This window comes from Castanea sativa, chromosome 7 (assembly GCF_040712315.1).
Source record: "Castanea sativa cultivar Marrone di Chiusa Pesio chromosome 7, ASM4071231v1".
In the NCBI taxonomy this organism is placed as follows: domain Eukaryota; kingdom Viridiplantae; phylum Streptophyta; class Magnoliopsida; order Fagales; family Fagaceae; genus Castanea; species Castanea sativa.
Window position 1 is genome coordinate 37,581,429 of NC_134019.1, and position 16,089 is coordinate 37,597,517.

At 30.7% G+C, this 16,089-nt stretch overlaps 1 protein-coding gene across 1 annotated transcript; it reads right to left on the reverse strand.

The window, feature by feature from the left end:
* Positions 1 to 13,441: 13,441 nt before the first annotated feature.
* On the reverse strand, positions 13,442 to 14,962 carry LOC142644406 (uncharacterized). Its single transcript, XM_075819029.1, has 3 exons — positions 14,853 to 14,962; positions 14,002 to 14,227; positions 13,442 to 13,834 (listed from the first exon to the last, which is right to left on the reverse strand). The coding sequence occupies exons 1-3, from the start codon at positions 14,960 to 14,962 to the stop codon at positions 13,442 to 13,444; spliced, it is 729 nt and encodes a 242-aa protein (XP_075675144.1).
* Positions 14,963 to 16,089: the final 1,127 nt, after the last annotated feature.

The window sequence follows — 16,089 nt, forward strand, 5'->3', positions numbered from 1 at the left end:
TTGTTGTGTTGTAGGTTTTGTTGGTATGTATTTTGTTCCTATAATTTCGCTCTATTTCTTTTGACTTTAAAGTATTTTCTATAAAATTATCTTATTTTTGTATGTTTTATTTTAAAAAAATAATCTCATAACTTCTTTTATTTAGCTTGCTATGAAATAAAGTTGTGTTTCAAAAAAAAAATTTTGTAAAAAAAATCTCTAAAAATAAGTCATGTCTTTTGTATTAACTAAAAATAATTTTTCTTTGACTAACTTTTTCTTATGTTAACAAATACTGAAAAATATAGAAAACTATATTTACATAAAGTTTTCTATCGAAACAAATGGAGTGAAATATTGGGATGGTAACGGAGCAACAGGATCTTTCTTTTGAATATGAAAATTTTGCACTTTAGAATCTAGTTTGGAAATGAGACAAGTTGAGCCAAGTTAAAATTTAATCAATAAAAAAATCTATAACAATTCCCTCTATATATTTGCATAGTCCATAAATTTAATCATCTAAAAAAAGTATATATAATAAAAATTTGAAACCATATAATTAGAGGTGATTTTAAATTTACACCTCACTCTTTCAAAAATAAGAAACTAGTCCCTGAACTTTAAGACACATAACAATTCAACCCCCATACCAATTACATGTGTTGTCATTCAGGGAGGGGGTTCCTACTAACAGTAACTCTACACATTCTCTATTCACTTACAACCACAAAATTCTCTATCTAAGAAGAGAAAATATTTCAGTGAAGGAGACTCTCTCTCTCTCTCTCCATTGCTTGTGAATGGAACTAACTTGAGCTTCGGAGTGCTTACCATCACCCATTATGGTATTGTTCTTTCTCAATGCTAGACTTATGTGATGCCAGAGCTTAGAAGAACTTCATCTCCATCAAAGTCAAGAATACAAGTCCGGTACCTGACTCCATGCGTGTAGGTGCCAAACTCGTTTACATTCTAGTGAAGAAACTTCAATGCAGGATCTAGCTATCTTAGTCTTCAATAGAGCTTCCTTCAATAAATAAATCTATAGTAGAAAAGTCAATTAAGCTACAATAAGGACCCACTACATCATTGATGAAAAATGCTTAAACAAAACAACATTATGTGGCTTAGGGTGAAATAATGTTCATAGATAATAGACATATGTATTCATATAATCACATGGCAATATTCTGCTTAAGCATTTTACATTAGTGGCTTCATCATAAATTGGTGTATGGCTTGAATAAAGCATTTTTTAAAACACAAGGTCATTGTTTTTAAACTCGGACCGAACCAACCGAGTTAACTGGGGAATCAGTTCTTGATGAAAATATGCTGCTGGCAGAACTTACTTGCTCACAACAAGTGAAATAACATCTCCAATATGCAAACCATTGGGTCATGCACATCTCGTTGGTTAGGAATGAAAAATTAATAAATATAAACCAATTTAAGTATCCAATATAATAAAAAATTAAATAACACATCACGGTTTTGTTAGGATGTGTGCCCTTAAATCCTATTGTATGATGCTATGTATGACTTAATGTTGTAATTAATAAAATTGTTTTATTATTATTTTAAAATAATGGTAACATGAATATTGAGACATTATCATATAATCCATGAGATGCATAGTATGTGATTTATGTGAAAAGTCACAGAAGATATAAATCACAAGTTCTTTGTAAACTCAGAATTTTAATTCATATTCGGTGATGAAATTGGGCATTTCATCTGCCAAAACTATAATATATCTTGATCATGGAAATTAAGATTTCTAGTTGGTATGTTGATATGTTTTAAGAATTAAAACATATTGAACTGGACCGCTGTGAGATTTTTTATTATCCTAACGACTGTCAAATGAATAATAAAGCTCACGACTTGTATTTACATGAACTCTTAATCCTGAGAAAATAATGAACTTGATCATGAAATGTAGGTTGTTTTGATATATCAAGAGTGAGATCTAAAGTCACGATCAAAATCTGAGTATGTTGGGCAACCACATTTAGTGTTGATGGAACATATATTCTCACGATGGAATTCATAGTCTCTTAACGGAGATATAAAATATTCCCTTGAGATAAGCTTAATGGGTTTAGTTATTCAGAGTGTTAGGCCTAACCATTTTAGAAATGACTTACTAAAGTATATATTTATGGAATTGGATTTCATAAACATATGATGAATAACATTAAAAGGATTAAACTGAGTACTTAAGGAATTAAGATGTAGTAATTTACAAAATGGCAATCTACATTCATGACTTTGTATTACTACGAATATTTTATGAAGGGGTTGCATATATAATAAAGTTTTGTGATATAATTTATAAATAAGGCCTAGAGTGCAACTATATTTATATAATGGTATTAAATATAATTAATGGTAATTTTGGACTTGTCAAGAGTTGACAGAAAAGCCCAAGGCCCATTGGAGCTAGTGTCTTATGGGTCCTTTTTTGTCCCACTCCAAGTCATATACTAAAGCCCAATTGGAAAGGTCCAAAAGGACAGCCCAATTAGATAATCAATTAGATACAAAGGGAGAAACATACATAATTTTGGTGAGTGACACTATTGTGAAATTGTGTGTATGTATGAGAAAAAGACTCTCTTATTCTCCCTTGAACTGATTAAGAGACCACACTTCTTGGGCATTAGTGGAATTGAAGTGAAGATTAAAAGTGTTCCCAAGTGCTTCTGATCTTTGTTTTGAAATTCACCACATCAAGGTACGCTCTTTTATTCTTAAATTATGAAATTTACATAGTGCATGTTATCAATTGCGAATGAAGTAGATCTGTTAATTTTCCGCTGCGTATATTTTGTATGAGATACGAACTGTGTTTTTCCAAAAAACAGGTTTGACCTCGATTGGATCTCGGTCCAACCTTAAAAATCTTGAACTTCTTCCTTTCTCAATTCATTAAACGGTCTGGGTTTCAAAACTATACACAATGTTAAATTTGAAACTTTTAAGAGTATGAAATTTAATTTAAAATCAACCATAAACTATGGGATTTAAAATATAATTTGTCTTCAATATTTTTATAAGGGATATAGGGCCAATGTGAAAAAGTGGAGTGGCAACCGTTATTTGTGATAAGAATGGATCAAATAAGTGCAATATGTATTTTGTGTGCTCTTTTTTCTCTATAAAAAGTAAAGTTAATAGTATTCACATCGTAGCACTACTTACAACATATGTATCATATAGATGTCTTGTGCACATACCATAAAATATATGATAGAATAAAACTACAATAGCCATTATAAGAGAAGTAATATATTTCCTTATTTCCTCCACATATCACTAACTAGTTTGCATAAAAGTTACACATGTTTGACCTCAACCTGCAAGTTTCTAGAGAGCTAGGTCCCACAATAAAAAATGAGCATTGTTGTGCATGGTGATGCAATCAGCTCATTATATATATAATGATGGACTAAGAGGGGACCTATTTTAATAGAGAATCATCATACATGTTTTAGTAAAGTATCTTATCTTCGGATAAAAACATTTAGATTAAGTGTGTGTTTGGGTATATATTATAATTCAACTTTTTACTTTTTATATACATATTTTTAAATTTTTTTTTTTTTTAAGTACAAGCATATTTTAACACATTTTTAACAATTTTTTTTTAATAAGAAGCTAATAAGATATTCTCAAACACTAAATAAACAATGTAACATTGTTATCGTAAACCCACTTATTCGATACACCTAAAAAAACTAATTCTTGATTATCAAAATGATAGTATCAAATTTTTTTATCAAAATGAAATATCTTTTTTAAGTAATATTGCATATGTCAAGCTAGAAATCCATAACCAACCAATAACACGGGGAAACTTGTCATATTGAAAACTTACGCATACTAAATCTTGCCGTCCACTTGGCATCAATCAGTATCCTTTAGCTATTGGTAGTTACTTGGACGTCTTAATTACCTCAACAGGTACTATTAAAAGCTAATCTACCGCGATGCAATCTCAGCCGTCCATGTCATTGTCTGCGCCTACCCGACATTTATACCTCTTCTTGTGATATTATCCATGATAGTAACATAGTTTTTTTTTTTTGGAAAATGTTAAAATCACGTATTATTTTATAAATTACAAACGAGTAATATAATTATTAGTAAGTAAAAAAATGATATTAATAATGGCTCAGATGAAAACTAATGAAAATTTATCACATATAAAAATATCGTAAAATAATTTGTGATTATTATTTTTATTAAAAATTTTGTTACAAACTGGAGTATGATATAGTAGATTGTGAAATGATTATTTATTGCTTTCATATAGATTTTTTTTTTAGCACTCACAATTCGTCACATTATAATTGTGGCAAAAAAAAAAAAAAAAGAGTTGTGTACAATTTTTTCTATTTGAATTTTTTGTTTTTTTTTTTGTACATACACCTTTATACAAATTTATTAGAAAATTAAAATGTTGACAGCCTATCCTCTACGATTTGCCAATATACCATATATTCAATCAAGTTCTCAAGTGAATTAATTGGACCGGTTTTTTTTTTTTTTTCCTTTTAAGTTCTTTATCAAGGAATAGACCCTTGAGAGACTGTGGAAATAGTTTGGAATTACTGTATAGTCCATTCAATCAATTAAAAGAGTTTTTAGTTTGAACATGACCAATCCATATACAAGACAAAGATTAGAGGTGGCATCCGAATGGTATTTACTTAATCCACAATTAAAAAAGGTTAGCAATTTGGCAAAGTCTTAACACTTTTTCCTTTGAAGAACCTTTGGTTTTCACTTGGTCAAAAGTTGCAAAATTAAATAAATAAATAAATAAATAATAATAATAATGACTTGTACAGTTTGATAGAAAATTGGGAAGGGTCCATTGGTTTTACTCTGTTCAATAATCTTTAGAATAATAAAAATTGAATCCCTTATTCTTTATTTTGAAATTGAATCCATGACTTTTGTGTCACCATTATTTAATTCAACTATTTGTGTGTGTTACAAACTTACAAAGAGGAGGTTTGGCTAATGTTGATCATCAATAAAATAAAATAAAAGCATATTAAAATTTTGTGGAGGATAAGCATATTCAATTAGCCTAAAGTCGTAAAGGGTATGTGAATCATTAGCCAATCCGAACAAAAATTATCTTGCCAGTAGGTTTCATGAAGAATATAATCTATGACTTGCTAGCAACTTTTAATAAGAGACCAATTGGGTGGATATCAATCATATTCTCAATGAAGTCCTATGATAAGATGACACTTGGAAAGTTGGTGCTTACAAATAATTTATCAATAAATCTAATGAGACAAAAATATATATATTTATCATTTCTAAGGCATTATGTTAAGATTGATATATAATAAAAATAGTATAATAGAGAATTCACGTGAAATTGATATTGCTTCAATTATAACTTATCATCTTAAAGTATTGTGAAAATTATTATGAAAAGAGTTGTAGCTCTAATAATTTATCAATAAATCTAATGAGACAAAAAAATTTATGAGGTATTATGTTGTGATTGATACATAATAGAAATAGTATTAATAGAAAATTTACGTGTAAATGATATTACTTCAATTATAACTTATCATCTTAATGTATTGTGAAAATTATTATGAAAAGAGCTCTACTTCAAATAATTTATCAATAACTCTAATGAGACAAAAAAATAATTTATGAGGCATTTTGCTCTTATTGATACATAATAAAAATAGCATTAATAGAGAACTCATGTGAAATTGTTTCAATTATAACTTATCATCTTAATGTGGAAATTATTATAAAAGGAGTTGTAACTCTAATAATTTATCAATAAATCTAATGAGACAAAAAAATAAAAATAAATTCTGAGGTATTATTTTGAGAGTGATACATAAGAAAAATAGTATTAATAGAGAATTCATGTGAAAGTATTATTGTTTCAAATTTTTTTTTTTGAGAGAAAGTTTTAATTTATGGCGTCTGCTCCTGATGATAGCTCTTTATTATCAAATCAAAACACTAATCAGTTTTTGGTGTAAGCAGGGATTGAATTTCAAATCTTTTATTCAACCATCAGAGACTTTACAAGTTAAGTTAATTGGAACTCACAGATATTGATTCAATTATTCCAAATATTGCTTCAATTATAACCTTATCATCTTAACGGATTGTGAAAATTATTATGAAAAGGGTTGTACCTCTAATATTGACCAATTTGTGAGTGTGCGTCTGTGTTTTTTTTTTTTTTTTTTAATCTTAGTTGACATGTATTTATGTATAACTTTTTTTAATTTCTTTTTTTTTTTTTAAGTAAAATTATACCTTTAATTGCGTTTCACGAATAAGCAAATTAGCCAATAAAAATGCACACAATATAACTTATATATACCCATTTATAATGACCAATGCTACATACATAATGTGTTCGTAACAAATTTCACAATAGTTGAGTTGTCAAATTATTTTTGATTCTCATTTGAACTCACTATTAACATCACTTTATTGTTTAACATTTATAGTTCACCACTTTTTTTTTTTTAATATGATAGAATTTCAACTTGTGACATCTTCTGATCTATAATAATTACTCTTTATTATCAAGTCAAATTACTAATTGATTTTGATATAGACTGGGTTTGAACTCTAAATCTCACACAACGATAAAAATTTTTACCAATTGAGCTAACTGTACGCAATTGACTCACCACTTCATTGAATGTAAATATAAATTGTCTCTAAACTTATTGATTCATAATTATAAGTCAGTTCCTTCTATAAGACTCATTACTCATCTCATGAGTAGCTGCAACTGCAACATCCAACAAGAACTTTTTAATATTTTTAGGTTGGCAGTGCCTAGTGCCCACCATTATCACGTGAGGGAGAGGACCACATGATCTTAAAGTGCTTCTTACTTTTTCTTTGCACAACTATATATATATATATATAGTGTTAACGGGCACCTTAAGGTGCCCGTTAATAACATACTTTAGGTAAATTTTTAGATAACTTTTTTAATTTTTTGCAATTTTTCAATTTTTGCCAATTTCTTTTTACCTTTTATAACAAAATTTTTTTTAAGTAAAATATAAAAAAGAAAACCTTAACAAATACGCCGGTGTTTGTTAATATTTTCCATATATATAAAGTTTGCTTCTTTTTCTCCAACCTCGCCAGTAGATCAGATTGTGAAATGTGAAAAAAAGTAGGAAGGCAAAGAAACAGTAAACGACAAAATGGTAAAGCACCCAGAAAAACACTTGCAGGAAATTCCATTAACATGAAGTTGTCGTGAAATAAAGCTTTGGAATTGATTTGATAGATGGATTTAGAATCCAATAATTCAATGTGTAAACTGTTTTACTTGCTCAGAAGAAAATAGAAACCAATGAGGTATAAGTTATTACTGTTAAAGCATCCAACTTTTGTAGCCTTTAAAGAAAGAATAGAAATTGCAGGTCCCCATCTCTTCCTTTTTCTATATGCGTCATGAAAACTATTCATGAACACGCTTGTCATGCCAATAAATAAACGCTTTATCTCATGGTGTTAATGTGGGAGCTCTATCCAATAAACTTCGTTTTATATGATGCCAAAATTCAAGGTTTTTATAAGTTCACAATATTTTTATAATATTTTCACAATAAATTATAGATAGTTAGGTATTATTAATTCAAGTTTTAACCTAACATTAAAATTATTTTTTTGTCTCAATAATAACAACTACCTGCCACTTAAAATTTGTTGTAAACATATTGTGAAAATATTGTGGATATATTATTTCTCTTTTTTATTAATAATTTTAGTAACAACTCTTTATTACATCTTTAAAAAAAAAAAAAAAAAACTCACTTCTTTTTTTAAGGTCATCTTATTAAACATTTAAACCTTGCTTATCAAAATGAAATCACATGGGTTTCACTTTTTAAAAATAAATTATTGTCTTGAAAATGACTTAAAACCTTGCTAAAAAATAAATTAATATTTTAAAGAAATTGTTCCATATACTTAGTAAATTACTTATGCTTTTTTTTAATTATTATTATATAAAAGTAGGTTTTACATGCGGGACCAATATAAGTAAAACTCACTTTTATGTGAGGGAAAATGTAATATATTTGATGGATTGATTGTGATTTTAACAAACTAAACATAATAATTTTAGGGGCAAAAAAAATGAAACAATGTCATTTTTTTTCTAATACTAAGAAAATGTTGAATTTCCATAATGGTATTGAACTTCTACAAATGCTTTTGGCATGCAACTATTTCTCCTTGTAACATTGTGTTATAATTTGAGAGAGAGATTGCACAAGCTTTAGGGAAAAAAAATTTATGAGAAAAAAAAGTAATTGATTTTTTTTTTGGCCAAATTTTGTTTATAAAAGTGATACATTTTTTTATTAAAAAAAGTCCATTAACAAATGTCTAAAGGCACTTGTTAATCCGACATTTAAGTGGGTCCAATCTTTCTTTAACTTGACTAGCCTTCTACACAACTCTAAAGGAAAGAAGAATGAGAGAAAAGAAGAGAGGAAGATGGTGTGTGTGGGGATTCTTATGTTTTCAAATCTTTACTAAAAGTAAAAAACAAATTGGGACAATGGATTGGAAACCCAAAACAAAAACATATCCAAATTTCCTCGATTTGCTCCAATTGTTGCTTACAATGTGGTTGATTAATAATTACAAATTTATCTGTCTTTTTTGTTAAATAATACTATCATAGACAAATGACTTTTCTAATTGCATAGCATCTAGGTTACAAACTAGGGTCCACGATTGACATTAAAATTGATGTAGTTTTCCATGAGAGCCAGAGTAATTTTGAATTGACAAATGAACTAAACCCATAAATGTGTCAACTAAGGGTCACATCCACAGAAAAGCATGCATAACTTAATTTCTTCTTGCACAACACAAACTACTCTAAAGACATCAGACTCAAATGTTGCCACCAAAATAAGGAAATGCAAAGTTCACGAGTGGCCACATCGCTCTCGCCCCCACTTTTTTCGTACACGTTTTGTCAAGTAAAAGATTGCTCAGTACAAAGATACAAATCTCGGTGAATCTTGGAAATTCTCTACCTGGATTGCAATGTTTGTATGTTTGTTTTTTTTTATTAACCTTATCACTCGCATTAGTGTCAATTTGGCCGGGAGCAGGATGAGGCCGTATGGTGTGCATGTGACCATGCCCGTGGCAGCAACGTGTGCACGCTGCCAAGTTCATGACATGTCTTATCTTTACATATTCTGAGAATAAAAGGAGAGAGTAAATAGTAGCTATTGTGTGTGAAGAAATATAAACAACTAAAAAAATCAAGAAAATTTGATATTTTAATGAAATCTAGTGTAAAATAGTTAATATGATATGAGTTGTTTTGAAAATCATTATATAAAATAGAAAGCAAACGTTTTTTTTCTTTTATTTTGTTGCCTTTTTCTTAAACCTTTCATTTATTCATTACACTCTATTTAGTGCTTAGTGTATATATTTTATTCACGATCAATGTTAAAAGATAATAATAACAATAATAATAATATGATTGTAGTAGGTAGATGACATCGTAAAATTTTGCCACATTTACTACTAATTCATCTTGAGGCAAAAATAAATATGATTGATCATGAATAACTTGTTGAGGATTCATGTTTCACCCTTAAAAAGTTTTGAGACTAAATAAAAACTTTTTTTTTTGTTGAGTTTTACAGTTTATTTTAAGAAGTAACATTACATGAGGTAAGGTAAATTGTTATAATTTGTGTTGAGCCATCAAGTAAAAAGGTAAAACTGATTGAGATTTGAGGTCAATAGTATACGGCTATGATTTTGCATATGTAACAATTTTTAATTCTATGCATCTAGATTTTAATTACTAGAAGTTGCAACATCCATTGGTCACCATTAGAGTCAGTCAATGTGTTTGGTAGGCCATCGTAACTAAATATTATTCAAAGTAGCTTTCCTTTTACTATTGAAAAAATTGACATAGCCCAGCGATGTTCCCTAAATTTTTTTGAAGTATTGTGGCCTGACAACAAGTGACAATTACTCCTTGTTGAAAATTTGAAACTAAACAATTATCAAATCCGGACATACCTAAAAGCTTATTAATTTTTTTTTTCCTTTTTTTTTGTCAGAACTTTTAAGTGAAAAATGGTTTGCATTACTAGATTATTGTTCATTCTTGGGATCTTGGGCCAAGACCTCCAATCCATGAGTCCTTAACTCCAAATCATGGACCACAATTATCCATTGCATGCCTTCCACAGGAATTTGGTACCACACTTGATGTTAATGGATCACCTAATTTTTTTAGGTGATAGTGATGCTAATTGAAACACACTCCAATTTCAACTGTGTGAAAATGTCATTCTTATCCAGATGCTGTATTGTTGAACTTGGAAATGTGTTTGTCACTCAGATACAAAAGCTTCTGCATGGGTAAGTAAACAAAAAAAGAGTTACAAGAAGCATAGAAAGATGCACATTAAGCTCACAGATATGAGCCAGGAACAAACTTGCAAGTGGCTGCTGCAACTGGAAATTATATATAATTTTGGGCAAAACTTAAGTATAGTTCTTTAGATGCTATACATTAAAAGTTAAACACATGGTTGCTAACTATAATAAAGCACAAACAATGTCATTTTTTCTAAAGAAAAGTTATATTGAATGCAATTATTTATTTGAATTTAATTAGAGAATCTAATATATTGCACTCGTGCTAACATACTGCATCTTTTTAATTACTTAAGTTTTACCCTATAACCCTGTAACTTTTGGAGGTAAATTTGCAGGATGTGATATCCTATTAGTTGATTTATCAAGGCTTCTCACTCTAATTTCCTTTTCAATATATTGAAAATTTAAGTTCATATATCCTATCAACACTCATAAATTATAATACAATGGTAAATGCTAAATAAGGCTGGTACAAACAAAAAAATGCATCTGCAAATTCAATATTTATATTCAGAACATCCAGCATGAATTAATGCAACCATGCATCAAGAGCAAATCACAGGTAACTCTTTTTTTTTTTTTTTTTTTCCTTTTTTGGATAAGTAACAAAAAAATATATTAAAAAAAGAATAAGAGAAGTGTCACTTGAGCATACAAGTAGTATGCATCAGGGACAAAATACAACTCAAGCACATAAAATACAATAGTCCATAAAACCATGAACTGAAAAGAAAGAACAAAAGCTTAACACTATTACCCAGTCCAAAAAAGTCTTAAAAAGAAGATTTTAAGATCTGAAATTGTTTTTTTTTTTTTTTTATGAATCCTCAAAATGCCAAGTATTCCTCTCCCACCAAATGCACCACATCAAACAATGAGAGACAACCATCCAAACAGCACTATTCCGATGCCGCCCAAACTTTCCTTGCCAACAAGCTAGCAGCTCCACCATAGTCTTTGACAAAACCCATTGAATGTCAAACAAGATAAACACCATGTGCCACAAATCAGAAGTGAGAGGACAATGGATAAGAAGGTAGTGTACTAATTCCCCATTTCTTCTACACATACAACACTAATATAAAATCCATATCTTCTATTTCCGAAGATTATTAATTTTCAAAATATTCCCCAAAATGGCAATCCAGACCCAAAAAAAAAAAAAAAAAAAAAAAAAAAAAGCTTCTCTAGGGAGAACCTTAGGCTTCCAAAAACAATCTTCAAAGGGAAGGACTGATCTATATTTTTTGTCAAGATCTGGTAGTATGAGCGAACTGCAAAACCTCTTCCCTTAGTGGACTTCCAACAAATCCTTACTCCCCTCAAAGAAACTCCATAAATACTATCCATGAAATTAGATAAAGACTCCAATTGCCAATTCTAAATGCCTCTTACAAAATTTAAATTCCAATAGAGAACACCATTTGGGAACTCTTCAAATCAGCTACATACTCCTTATTGTGACTTCTAGCACATAATTCCGGATAGCACAATCTCAAAGGGGTGTACCCACGCCAAACCTCCTACCAAAATCTAATAGTAGATCCCATCAATTGGATATGACGAGTAAAAGTTGGGCTTAAAAGTCGTGATTACGTCAAGTTGCTATCTTGTTTAATTGCCATGTTGTTGCCCCAAATTGCAGCAATTTTTTTGCAGCAATTTTTTAGATAGAAGCAACGTCTTAATTTTTTTTTTTTTTAACTACTTATCAATTTTTCATCTATTGTTGTATTGATTCTTTGGATAGACACAAAAATTTAATTGTTGATATCAACTTTTTTTCTCTTCACTGATTTTATCCTATTTAATACTATAGACACCCCATTTTGTAACTTTCATTTAATCTTGTTACATCACGTCACATCTCAGTGTTTAGTAACAACCTTGAAAATAAGCTTGAGAATATTTTCTAGTGTTTGGTATGCAATTTATTAAAAATATTTCTTGTATAATTTAAAACATGTATATTTTGTATTTGAACCTATATGGCAGTTTGTAAAACTTGGGTGTTTGTTAATGAACCAAATACAAAATCTTTGTCTTCACATGAGTCCTCAAATTGAAGAAATCAATAAAATGAAATCAAAATCTTATGACCAAGATTGAATAGTACAAAAATGCAATCTATTCTTTGCATAGATGGGAGCCCGTAATGAAGGTTGTGACTTGTGAGAGATCTTGCATAAAGCGAGGCTTCTTATACCTCAAACAAGAAACAATAATACATTTTTAAACCAAGAAGTAACTTATCCTTACAGGAGAAACTTCAAAAGAAGTTGTGATTTAAGTGCACAGTTGTTTAGAAGAAACTATTTAAAATGAAATGCCACTCAATTCAACATTTGGAAGTAAACACAAAGAGGAATCTTGTGAGAAAGCATTGTTAATATCAAGAATTCAACAAAGTTTAAGTTTTAAAATACATACACGAGCTTTTACATCATGCAGTTTTACCTATCTATTGAGCCAGACATATTACAAATTATTCTTGCAAAACTGATCTAAAATTCTATTCTCAATGCCTGTAAATTACAAAAAAAAAAAAAAAAATGCTAAAGATAGGGTGAAAGAACAAAACTAAGATAAGTTACAACAAGGCAATCAAACATAAGATTCTTCATTCAACACCATTCAGGCTGGTTGCTAATAGAAGGGGTTGTTGGGATCGAGAACGAGGTTTAAAGCAGAAAATATCCTGATTTGGGTGTACTTGTATGGAGGAGCATTATGTTATCATGAGAATTACTGCATCATAAGTACCGAAGCAAAGCTGTCGAGCGTCTATGACCATTCAAACCAGTCAGTAATTAAATCAATCACATATTAGAGACCAAGAGTTGCTCCAGAAATGTTATTGATCAAATACATGTATACATATTTCCTCCAGCAGAAATGCCCAGTCTTCCCCAAGCTGCTGTGGGTTAAGCTCCATTGCCACCTTGAGATCTAACAATGAAATTGGGAAATGCTTCCCATCAAACTGGTGCTTTTAACTATTATTCTTTGACAAGTCACGTCCACATCTTGCCCCTACCATTTCGACGCAGGACTTGATCAACTTTTTCAAGTAAGCATCCAACCCATTAATCGACAAATTGGCACATTCCATTGACACCCCCTCAAGGCCCTGTGCTGCAGTAATGAGCAGCATCCATTCCCTTAGCACATCAGTATCAAGCAATCCACCACTATCATATGAGCCAGTACTATCAGTCCTTGCTAAAGGAAAATCCCTGCAGGCCCCACCCACACTAACAAGGCTAAAAGGTATCCCAGGTGGAACCTGAAGTGTACTTCTACCGAGTACTTCTTTTCCATCTTCAACAACTAATACTTCTTTCTCATCTTTAATGTCTACAGAAACTAAACTACCTGTTGATCCCTTTATTTGTGTAATTTAACAGGGTTGGAAAGCAAATCCTCTCCTTCACACTCTGCATTTTCTGTGAGTCTTTGATGATGTTGCACCGGCTTCAGTATATCACAATCCCCATTTTCTAATAATACATTATCACAAGTAACCAAAAATTAGTGGGAAGCAAAACCCACCTTCCTGACTGGCCTAACAAGAATTTCCGACTGTGCCTTTAGTGGTGAGGATGGCAAAACAGCCCCATTCAGTAAAGGACAGAGCCTGCTCTGCCGATACCAATCACTCGTACCTCCTTGAACTTCCTTCTTAGGCATTGGTGGTGGTGGTGGAACTTTTGCATAATAAGCATTTTTCAAAATCAAACATATAAACTCCACCTTGCTTAGCTTCAAACTCAACAATCTGCTCAAATAATAAAAATATTTCTTCAACCTTCCTCACCAATTCTCCTAACTGACTGAGCTTTTACATCCGCCAGATTGATCCGTGAATTCTAATGTGATGGCGGTTGCATTTCTCATCAAATAGAATCCATACACAGTGGCCTCTAAAACTCCAAATTTCCAAACCCACCAACTTCCACTTCCTTTGAACCCTAAAAACGTTAGCTAAATTTGGGGTTTTCACTTTTTACTCCATATCCAACAACCCATTTGTCCAAATGCCTAAAAGACAAATATCATCAACTTGAACAAAACCCATCAAAGCAAATTCACAATACAAATACATCTTATATCAAAGATTTGAACTTTCCCTTCAAAATTATTAATTTTGGCAAAACATTTCTCCAATTCAACAAAGAGAAACCAAAGTGTCCCTAGCCATAATAATCACAGTTTGAAGCTACAAAATTCACACAAATAAGTTGATGAAGAAGAAACTTCAATGCAAGCAAAGCAAAACACTCACTCTTATACTGAAATTGGAGAAGCTAAAACTAGAAAAATTTACAGGGATTTCTGGAAATGTAGTTCAAACTTGGCAGAGAATTTGAAGGAATACAGATGGGGTGAATTGGAATTCTGACCTGTTAGGAGAGTGAGAAAACAAAAAATTTCTCATAGAAATAGGAATTGGCAGTGCTGACCAGTAACAATGAGCATTTAGCTTCTTCCTTCTCTTCTTGCATTTCACCATCTCTTCTCTTTCTTCTTTCTTCTTCGCTCTCTCTGACTGTGTCTGTGTGTGTCGTTTATGTAACCGTTTCAACTAAATCTTTTCGTTTTACTATTTGGTGTGATTTTGGATTTTTTTTTTTTGGAGGGAATTTAAAACAATTCTTCTCCCATACTCACAATTTTTGCCATACTTTGTCAAAGTGGTCGACTTGATTGGTGGACAATCACTTTTTTTATCAACACATTACATCAAATTTATAATAAAAAGTCTGTAAACATTCTCAATTTAAAATTTAGAGATAAAACTTTATTCGAGTTTGGTTCTATTAAATTCTGTTGAGTTTTTAAGAAGAGGAAGTGTCAGGGTGGAACTTTTATCGCGTAATTTTGTCACAAACTCTTAAAGGGTTGAGTGTTAATTGTGGATAAGAAGTAGTAAATTTATTCGAAAGTGATTGATCATCATTCATTGTCAATCACTTGTCAAGTCATGACAAAAGTTGTAATCTTAGAAAAACTAATATAAGAATGATCAAGATACAACGTAAGAGTTTAAGATAATATATAAGTTGTAACTTTTAAGTAATGTCATGCTTCTTTTCTAACTTCTAGTAAAAAAGTTTGGAAATATAGATTAGAAGAATGTGTTAGACATATTAGTATTTTCCCCTTTTTTTTCATAATTTCAATTAAATATTACAAATATAAAATATCTCTATTGACTTGGTAGGATACCCATGTCTACATTCTATGGCACATAATCCCCAGTCATGGGTTCTCCTAGAAGTATTGCTTAGCCATAATGAAACAAAATGATACATATGACCATCATTGGTAGCATTAAGAAGTCAGTTATCAAATATTTGTTGCCTCTACATATCAGAGTTTTCTTCTTTTCCCATACAGGCCTGGATCTCTGATGAAATTAATGTGAATATAGCGGCTGCTAGTTGCAACAAAGCAAACACGAGCTCAAAGATGGAGACAATGTTTAGTAGGAGTGATATTGGGTCAGGTCGGGCCGGGTCGAGTTTACTGTGACCTGAAATCTGACCCAATAGAAATCGGGTTTGGCTGTCTGAAACCCGACCCAACCCAAAAAATGTGAAATTTTTTTAGTGAAACAAGGGATGTGATGCTGAACAA

What these genes read in the sequence shown, in the direction of transcription:
- LOC142644406 (XM_075819029.1), bottom strand. Translation starts at nt 14,962, where the DNA reads ATGGTGAAATGCAAGAAGAGAAGGAAGAAGCTAAATGCTCATTGTTAC. An exon ending in TTTTCTCACTCTCCTAACAG is followed by an intron (nt 14,228 to 14,852) that starts GTCAGAATTCCA and finishes TTATTTGAGCAG; the next exon opens with ATTGTTGAGTTTGAAGCTAA. An exon ending in TTGTTAGGCCAGTCAGGAAG is followed by an intron (nt 13,835 to 14,001) that starts GTGGGTTTTGCT and finishes ACACAAATAAAG; the next exon opens with GGATCAACAGGTAGTTTAGT.